The sequence below is a fragment of the Nicotiana attenuata genome, unplaced genomic scaffold (assembly GCF_001879085.1).
Source record: "Nicotiana attenuata strain UT unplaced genomic scaffold, NIATTr2, whole genome shotgun sequence".
Lineage (NCBI taxonomy): Eukaryota > Viridiplantae > Streptophyta > Magnoliopsida > Solanales > Solanaceae > Nicotiana > Nicotiana attenuata.
Genome location: NW_017670448.1, coordinates 364,305 through 374,674, shown reverse-complemented (window position 1 = coordinate 374,674; position 10,370 = coordinate 364,305). Strand labels below are relative to the sequence as shown.

The following is a 10,370-nucleotide window of genomic DNA, read 5'->3' as shown; positions in this document are numbered from 1 at the left end:
ACCTGTGATTCCTCACCCGCAGAAGTGGAACACCTGAACATGCCACAACGTCGCAGAAGTGACACAAATCTCATAAAAGCGGATCCGCACTTGCGCTCGTACATGTGCATATGCGAAACATGAGAACCAGGCCTGCCCAAAAACATGGAATTGATCCGACACCACCCCAAAACTCACCTGAGCCCTTCGGGACCCCGTCCGAACATACCAACAAGTCCCAAAACATAATCCGGACCTACTCGAGGCCTCAAATTACCTATAACAATATCAAAACCTTGAATCTCACCTGAAATCAAACTTAATGGACTTTTCAACTTTCAACTTTCAAGACTCGTGCTGAACCACTTCAAATCAACTCGGAAAGACCTCAAATTTTGCACACAAGTTCCAAATGACATAACAAACCTATTTCAACTCCCAGAACAATAATTCGAACCCGATATCATCAAAGTCAGCTCCTGGTTAAACTTATAAACATTCCAAACCATCAAATTACCAAGTTTCGCCAAATAGCGCCAAAACCTTCTAGAAATATTAGAAATCCGTGCATGCGCCTAAGTCCAAAATCACCATCCGTACCTAACAGAATCATGATAACTCTGATCCGAGATCAAATACATAAAAGTCAAATTAGGTCAACTCCTCCAACTTAAAGCTTCCAAAATGAGAATCATTCTTCCAAATCAATCATGAATTATTCGAAAACCAAAACTGATGATACACACAAGTCGTAATACGTCATATGAAGCTACTCATGACCTCAAACCACCGAACTGAATGCAAATGCTCGAAACGACCGGCTGGGTCGTTACATTGGCCAACTAGGCTATTAGTGTACAAGTATTATAATCAATGCGTAGGAACTTTGTTGACGACAGGCTATATGTAGCATATTAATAAGTTAGATGCACAAATATTATAATATATTTATGCAGTCAGATCATTTAAAGTAATTAGAAGTAAATTTCTATAATAATTATTAGTAATTAGTGATCTAAGTAAAAAAAAAACTAACTTGCTATTACTAGTTAAAATATACTGATGATGTAAAAATAATTTACATCGCTAATTATCAATTATGGGAACTTCGTTAACTACACGCATGTTTTCCTGACAACGGAAACTATGACAATAATGAGCTTTCACCCCATCACTTACTAGCATTTTGGGTTAGTATTTTCCAGTACGGCAGTACCCTCATCATTTCATGATAATTCAATCATTTCCATTTTCTGATATAATACAATTATGGCCAAGCTGGTATCCAATGGTGTAGTTAGCTTTAAACAAAGACCACTGCTCAAGTCATGAACAAAAAGACAAGCATGCAAAAACAAAGATCTTTAGTGACCTTAACTTTCATTGCAACTTCCAAAAGTATATCACTCCTCACTCAGCATCCTGACTGTACGGTACTCGGTGCAGCCACGGTTTAATTTTGAGTATGAACTTTGTACTATATAATCGGATTTCCGATGCAGCAAAATAATCCATTTTTTCCTCTTCAAGAATATTTTAAGCTCACCAGATTCTCAAACTAGAAACAACATCCTCAGTCACCCATTTGGATATTCTACCAAAATCATGTGTGACATCTTGCAAGTGCAGTTAACAGTACCTACTTTACGCTCCCCCGCCAGGAAGAGATGGCACTGGGCCTTTAAAATTCTCTATACTGCCAGAGCATTGCTATCTTCTGCCAAGAAGATTGTTGCTGAAAACAATACTGAGCTCTTGAGCAACTTTTCACGCTCTCGATCTTATACAGCAGTTGATATCGAACCAGAATGTTTTTCGAGCATCAGCAAGCCGACCTTGGCAAAACTCGTTCGATTGAGAGACGTTGAAAAGCTCGATCAGCTTGATGGGGTGGAAGGATTGCTTTCTACTCTCAAAGCAAATCCTGAAAAGGGAATACTAGGTGATGGTAAGGACATTGCTTCCCGACGCAAACATTTTGGGACCAACACATTTAAGAAGCCACCAATAAATCTATTGCAAATGCTGTTGAAGAGCCTCAAAGATCCCAACATCATCATTGTACTACTATATGCTGTTCTATCTATTGGTTTTGGTGTCAAAAAGGAGGGGTTGAAAGGATGCTTTGATGGGGGCAGCATATTAGTTGCCTTGTTTCTTGTCATCAGTCTCTCAGCTTCTTGTAACTATTGGCATAAACGGCAACTTTATGAACTTTGCAGGCCTATTGAAGCTGTCCCCATTCTTGTGATTAGAAACGGGAAGGACACGCGTATCTCATTATCTGCAGCAGTTGTCGGAGATGTCATTCGTTTGAGAGCTGGAGATCGGGTGCCTGCTGATGGGCTCTACATAGATCAGGATTCCCTGCAAATTGATGAATCAACCATAACAAGGAAAAATGAGCATGTGGAGGTCAAAAATAGCAGCAACCTGTTCTTGCTATCTGGTAGCAAAGTCTTGAGGGGTAATGGTCGAATGCTTGTTACAGCAGTAGGCATGAATACAGCATTGGCAGAAATCATAACTCCAACTTGCTTCAATCATGATCATAAATCACCTTTGCAAAAGAAATTGCACAAATTGACTTCACATATAACAAAGGTTGGTCTGGCAATCAGTTCATTTGTTCTCGTAGTGCTGTTGGTCCGTTATTTCTCAGGGAATATGCGAAACAATGGCAGAAAGTTGTTCATCGGAGGTAAGACGAGCATACAAGATGTATGGAAAGCCGTTATTGGAATTCTAGCAACTCCAGTTGCAATTTCATCAGGAGCCATTCCAGAAGGTTTGACACTAGCTTGTGCGTTAACTATAGCTTACTCAACCAAGACGATGATCGCTGATCAGGCACTTGTCAGAAGTCTTTCAGCTTGTGAAGCAATGGCATCCGCAACAGTGATTTGTACGAATAAGGATGGCGTACTGACTGAAAGCTCTCTGCAGGTCAGCCAATTTTGGCTAGGCCAAAAATATATTGGAAGAGGTACTTTCTCCTCATTCGCACCAGAAATTCTTGATCTGCTTCATGAGGGATTGGCTCTGAATAATACCAAGAGTCAACCAGGAACTTCATTTGAACACATTGAGGAGCAAATTCAAAATGCAATTTTGGCCTGGGGCATCGAAAGCATGAAGATGGATGTAGAACAACTGAAAAACAGCCGTACAGTTGTTTACGGTGAAAGCTTCAACTCAGAATACCAAGGGCGTGTTTTGATCAGGAGGAATGCTGACAGCAGAGTCCATATGCACCACAAAGGAACTCCAGAGGCAATACTGAGCATGTGTTCACATTACTATAAGGAGACAGGGGATATCAAAGATATAAATGATGATGCTAGAGCAGCTTTGCAGCGAACAGTTACAACGATGAAAAGGGATGGTCTGCACTGTGTTGCTTTTGCATATAGAAGTGTGCCAGAAGAACATCCAATTGATTGTGAAGGGCATTTCCATCCCAAGATCAAAGAAGATGATTGGATCTTATTAGCATTTGTTGGTCTGAAAGCTCCATGTAGAGAACAAGCAAGGAAAGCTGTGATGAACTGCCAAAATGCTGGTGTGAACATCAAAATCATTACAAAGGATGATATCCACACAGCTCGTGCATCAGCTGTCGATTGTGGTATACTTGAGCCTAATCATGACATATCCACTGGAGAAGTCATAGAAGGAACAGAATTCCAAGAATATGCTGAAGATGAAAGATTGGAGAGAGTTGAAAACATTCGTGTGATCGCAAGAGCCTCAACATTGGACAAGCTTCTGATAGTGCGATGCTTGCAAAAGAATGGTCATGTTGTTGCAGTTACTGGAGAAAGTGTGAGTGATGCAGAAGCACTTAGAGAATCCAATGTGGGGATTTCACTGGGTAATCAAGGAACTGAAACCGCGAGGGATAGCTCAGATATTGTCATCATGGATGATAACTTTGCTTCCGTAGCCAGAGTTCTAAGTTGGGGAAGAACCACATATAACAATGTTCAGGTATTCACACAATTCCAACTAACAGCAACTATTGCTGCTTTGGTGATAGACTTTGTGACTGCAATTTCAGCTAGCGAGCCCGTGACCATCAACATTGTCACAGTAATTTCAGCAGGCAAAGTTCCCTATGCAATGCTTCAGGTACTTTGGGTAAAGCTGATGGTGGGTACATTAGCAGCTCTGGCTCTCACTATAGATAAGCCTGGAACAAAGCTCATGCAACAGCCACCAACTTACCAAAATGAGCCATTTATAACCAATATTATGTGGAAGAATATAGTGGGCCAAGCTCTGTACCTGATCTCGGTTTTGCTGACCATCCAATTCACAGGTGAATCAACATACCAATTATGTGACAAGGAAAAGGACGCCATGATATTCAACATCTTTGTGCTCTGTCAACTCTTCAACATATTCAACATGAGAAAGTATGAAGGAGATCTCCTGGGGGAGCTAAGAACAAAGAGGTTATTTTGGGGGATAGTGGGAATGATAGTCCTTATCCAGGTTGCAATGGTAGAAATGCTGAAGAAGTTTGCATGTACAGAGAGGTTGAATTGGCAGCAGTGGAAAGTGTGCATTGGTATGGCTGCTCTGTCATGCCCAGTTAGTTGGCTCATAAAATGCGTACCTGTTCCAGGAAAGCCTTTGTTTAGCTCTAGGAAAAACCAAAACTTTAGTTATTCCAGATTTGGATCAAGTGCTTGGTTATAGACTAGTTGTACAAGTTGCATTGTCATTTCCTAGCATATCTGCTTGTATATTCTATAACACTTGGATCTACTTTTACATTCTAATTCATTTATTATTGGCAGTTTCCTTTTGATCAACAACAACAGCAACAACACCAGCAAAGATAACAAGACATCGAAGCTAAAGAAACAACAGGTAGTAATAGAAATCTAAAAAAATAAGAAAGTACTAGGCTAACACTAGTTCTAGTACTACTGGTATGGACAAGGAAAACGCACGACTAGTTGCTTACCTTCTATCCTAGCTCTCGATCTTTACACCCTCCTATCAAGGGTAGGGGTGTTCGCCGGTCGATATGGTACGATATTTAGACTTTTCGGTTCGCTATTTTCGGTATTCGGTTTCTTAAAACCCTATACCAATACCGTACCTAATTAAATTCGGTATAGTTCGGTTTTTCCCCTTTCGGTTTCGGTTTATTCGGTACGGTAACTTCGGTTTATTCGGTTTGAATACTAACCAGCGCATAGAGCCATACACTCTAATATTCTTAATTAAAGTACTCAAAAATACAAAGCTAAAAATGTTTGTTGACAAAAAATTTGTCCAAAACTAGCAAATATCGACCCAAAAAGAGAAAATTGTACATAAAAGAATATTTGATCATTAGAAATGTCTTGTTACTTGTTTAGAGTTAATTGATAAACTTTGAGAATAAAGAACAGTAAAATTTTAGATTTTTTATATCTATGTTATAATTGATAATATGTATTTTGTGTAATATAATATATATTTCGGTACGGTATCGGTATTTCGGTATTTTATCTTAAAATATCAAATACCATACCTAATACTAATTTTTTTACAAACTTAAACCAAATATCATACCAAATACCAAAATACTGTATACCAAATACCAAAATTTTCGGTTTCGGTACGGTAATTCGGTATTTACCAAATTATGCCCAGCCCTAATCAAGGGTCAATGTCCTCGGTAAGTTGAAGCAGCGCCATGTCCTACCTAATCACCTCTCCATAATATCTCTTTGGCCTACCTCTACCTCTCCTCAGACACACCAAAGCCAACCTCCCACACCTCCTTAATGGGGCATTGTGTCTCTCCTCTTCACATGCCCGAACCATCTAAGCTTTGCTTCCCGCATCTTGTCTTCCATGGGGCCATACTTACCTTGTCCCGAATATTTTAGTTCCTAGTCTTATTTATCCTGTTATGCCCGCACATCTATCTCAAATCCTCATTTTTGCTTCTTGACCGACAAACACTCCGCCCAATACAACATAGTCGGTCTAACCACTGCACTGTAGAACTTACCTTTAAGTTTTGGTGGCACATTCTTACCACATAGAACATCAGATGCAAGCCTCCATTTCATCCACCCTGCTCCAATACGATGTGCGACATCTTCGTCAATCTCTCCATTTCCTTGAATTACTAACCCAAGGTACTTGAAACTTCCTTTCTTGGGGATGACTTGAGTATCAAGCCTCACATCCGCATCTGCTTCATGAGTCACGTTACTGAACTTTCATTCTAAGTATAATGTCTTGGTCCTGCTCAACTTAAAGCTTTTAGACTCTAGGTTCTATCTCTAGATAGGGAGCATCCAAAAAACATGTATTGCACAATCATTTGCTATATTAAGTCAGACTGACTGACAAGCATGACTGTTTACCGTTGAAATGAGTTTTGCAATTAAATTTGATTATGGGACTCTAAAAATACGTGATCTATTTTATTCCGGTTGTCGCGCCCCCTTTTTCCCTCCGTGGAGAGGAGTCCGGATTTCGACATTCATGGAGGTGTAATGACTCATTTCCTTTTGGTAATTGGGTATTGCGTTTTTTAAGAGTCGCCACCTAACGATTTTTAAGGTGCGTTAGGGCACCTACATGTTTTATCTACAACTACGTTTGATAACCAGAGATAGGGTAAGGGCTTGAAATTATCCTAAGGGTAAGGTGTTAGGCACCCCTAAAGATCCACTAGTGTGGTTCCCGGCTAGACATTTTTTTTTGTGAATTTGTGCAAATAGCAAATAGATAATTAAGGATCACATAGCAGGGGATTTAGGTAGAAATACACAAGTGTTTGAAAAGCGATTAATAAAAGCAGGGTTTTGAAAAGAGTTATAATCTAAGCATGCTTATGAGTGTAGAGGGGTCCTAGGTTTGTCTGTAATATGGATCACATCAGTACAATGCCTGGTAATCACTCCATAGAAAGGGGCTACGCGTGACATTAGCGCACCGGTCATCATATACATATCTACCCTTTCTCACCCGTGAAGGTAATTAAAGCGAGGTTTGGTCTCGATTCTTATTGCATGCTGTTACCCGTCCCTTCCTATCAGTCCCGGAGGTTAGGACTCCTATCCTATAAGAAGGAGGTTCTAGGCAGACCCTTAGGTTCAAAGGAAAAAATACTAAAGCTACATACAAAACATATAAGACTGCATCTAGGAGGGGGAAACATATAGGCAAGTAGAAGGCTCATGTATACCTCCGCAGATAATGCACATAGACAGCGTGACTTATACACAGTTAAGGTCTGAATTTAAAATCTTAAAGAAAGGTGTTTGAGTGATAACATCAGAACCAGATTTATCACATGACTCAGAAAAGAAGTCTGAATCAGGTTTGCCTACTGATTTTAACAGTTGATGATTAAACAAAGGCAGTTCCAATTTTATTAAGGGTATTACCTAAGGCTTGCCTAGGCGTAAAGCGATATGCAGTAGTTATTCTAATTTATTAAGAACAGTTTGGAGATCATTTTACCCTAAGAGCATGCTGCTCTAGTTATAGAGATGGTCACCAATTTTATGCAGGGGCATCACAATATGAAAATTATTACTTTACTACCTTTTCATGAATCAGTAATTAACTAGGCGTTTTTAAACAAAATGCAAACAGGATCCTAAAACATGTTTTCTAATATGCACATGTTGATGACAGAGTTCTTAAGGCATGGTTGCTAGATGAAAGAGTTGCAGAATTATTAAGGAACAACTTCATGAGTAACAGTTATTGTTTCATTTATTCGTCCTAGAAGTAGGATTTCTAAGTGATGGATACGAAGCATGGGTTAATGAATGAGATGCTGAAGCAGGAAGCATGAATCCTAAGAACATGGTTTCTAATGCATTGTTTAGGAATATAAACCTAATAACATATTTTCTACCCTTAACCATTATAGCATGCATATTTTCCCATCCCTTTTCACTAGCCACCCCAGTTTTTGTTTACAAATTATTACAGACCATGTGATTGAATTACATAAATAGAAATGAAAAATAAGAGGTTACAACTATAGGAAGCCCGATTCTGACTTCCTCTCTGAGTTGCGTAATAAACCACCTCAAATGCTAATAGTGTTCCAAAGCCATTCTCATACCTGGGTGTGTCAGAGTTCCCTAAGGACCTCGAGGGATCCCAGGCAGTGCTCACACCCAGATTGCATAACCAAGAGTAAGTGCAGTGTGGAAGGGCCAGCCCTTATGTGTCCAGGTTCAGAGGGAGCTCAAGGATCCCAAAGCAAGGCTCACACAAGAGGGGCAGAACCTAATGATCTAAGAGTGCATGTGAGAGTGCTGGACATAGACTCACAGGAGTTGAGTTGGAAATTTGTTTTAGATACAACATGTTTGAAGTAAGTTTGTAAAAACAGCAGATGAATTGCTTAGTGAAAACAGTTTTTGAAAGGGAAAGGGGATAGGAGCAACAAGTTCAAATAGCAGTACAGTCTCAGGAGTTTCAACCAGGGCAGTAGGGGTTGGGGACACAGAGGGTCCATGTTAAAACACATAATTAGTCATGAATCAAGTACATTAGGAGACATGCTCGTTGAAGGACATAAACAGGAACAAGTAAACACTAATTACATTTGAACAAAAAGAGGGCAGAATTCTAAGCATGCTGAGTAAAAGCAGTAAACAAAAGTGCAACAGCATGAGTCATTAAGTCATTGCAGAAAGAGAGAGTGATTGACAACAAGGGAACACATAGGTTTGAGCTTCAGAATTTAAACTAGGGACATACCAGTTGAAGAAGCAAAGTGCAGGAAAGAAAAGTAAAGCAATCAGAATTCCACAGTCTAGCCTTGGCTTTCAGACGGCCAGACAAAGCAATTGCACAAGTAGTAGAGAAAGAAAGAGAGTTTGAATGTGTAAGTGTATGTTTTGAACTCAGTTGTTCGTGTCTTGTTAATGAAAACATTAGGGTATTTATAGATTTAAAAACGAGTAGAAAAATAAGGTAACAAGTAAAAGTTTAACACAAATATGGAAATAATCACAATCAGAATCAATTAATACAAGTACTTCCCCTCAATCAAGGAGTTACAGCCCAAACGGATACTACAGGGATAATTAAGGAAAGAGAATCAGTTTGAGAAAGATTGATTTTACCATATAAGGGCTAGTAAAAAGTATAGCGTAAATAATTGAGTCTAAGTACAAAAATATACTTAATTTTGGGAAAGGATTCAGCAAGGTAAAACATCACAGTAAATAAAGGGAATCAATCAATATAAACGAAACGAGTGAAACCAGGGGTTTATAAGAAAATATTTGCAATCAGTCGTGACTTGAGGAAATCAAGATCAATCAAGAAAGAATCATGATTCCGCACTTCGCCATATAAATAGAGAAGAAGAATGAACATGCAAGGCCAAAAATATTGGCAAAAGAAGCAACCATGTAAACATACAGTAGTAACAAGAGTAGGCTAGGGTTCAGTAGTGAAAGAACCTACTCGAAACATAGTAGTCAACAAAGTCAAGCAGTCACATAGAACCAGAAAGGAAGGAAACAGTCTAACACATAGTAACAGGTAAAGGAAATCTTTTTTTTTTTAAAACTCTTAGTAACAGGTGAGAAGAGTTTTAGGAAATTAGGGTTTTAACAATAGTCGAGTAAAAGAAAAATGGTAAGGACTTTGAATCAGTCAAGGCAAACAAAGGAAAAGGATCTAACCACAAAGAACCCAATCAAAACAGGCATATAAATAAATAAACAAAGACGGTTTCAGAACCCCGGATAGAACCAAAACACATAGGGTTTTTAACACGATGAACCAGGTAGAAGAGAAAACATAAGCGAACCGTTTAAACATAGTAAATCATAAGACAATACTGAAATCAGAAGAGAACTCTTTTAAAAGAGGTTAAGAAAACCCTAATCTTCGAAGACGAAGAGTCATTTTGAAAGAAATCGGAAAAACCTTTGAGAAGAACATCACAAAGTTCATGACATACACAGATATAATACAGATCTGAAAGAAAATCGGATAGCTCTTAAAGCTAGGGTTTCAGAGACCCAGAAAAATGAGAAAGACTTTGAAAAGTTATCTATCTAGCCGAAAAAGTCAAGGATCTGACTCGAACAGCCATGGATGGCCCAAAAGAGGCCATGGATGGAAGTTGAGTGAAGACTAGACCAGATCTCTTCGAGATCTGTCCATGAAATCACAAAAGCGGGCCACCAGGAGACATAGGAGACCGGTATACGGCTCAAATAGCCATAGGAGTCCATGGATTGAGTGGGGATTGAAGGGGATTAGGGTGGCGGCGGCTAGGGTTAGCTTTAAGTTTTAGAGAGAATTGGAGAGGAGAGGGGATTCAAGGGCGGCGGACTGGTGAGAAATGATTTAGGTTAAAGGGTCGTTTGGGTTTAAAATTGTAAGGGTAA

The 10,370-nt window shown here is 39.2% G+C and overlaps 1 protein-coding gene across 1 annotated transcript; it reads left to right on the top strand.

Moving 5' to 3' along the window:
- Positions 1-1,489: 1,489 nt before the first annotated feature.
- On the top strand, positions 1,490-4,770 carry LOC109239552 (putative calcium-transporting ATPase 13, plasma membrane-type). The gene has a single exon (XM_019406131.1). It carries the CDS (start codon positions 1,585-1,587, stop codon positions 4,681-4,683), a length of 3,099 nt encoding a protein of 1,032 aa, XP_019261676.1. The 5' UTR covers positions 1,490-1,584; the 3' UTR covers positions 4,684-4,770.
- The last annotated feature ends 5,600 nt before the right edge of the window (positions 4,771-10,370 follow it).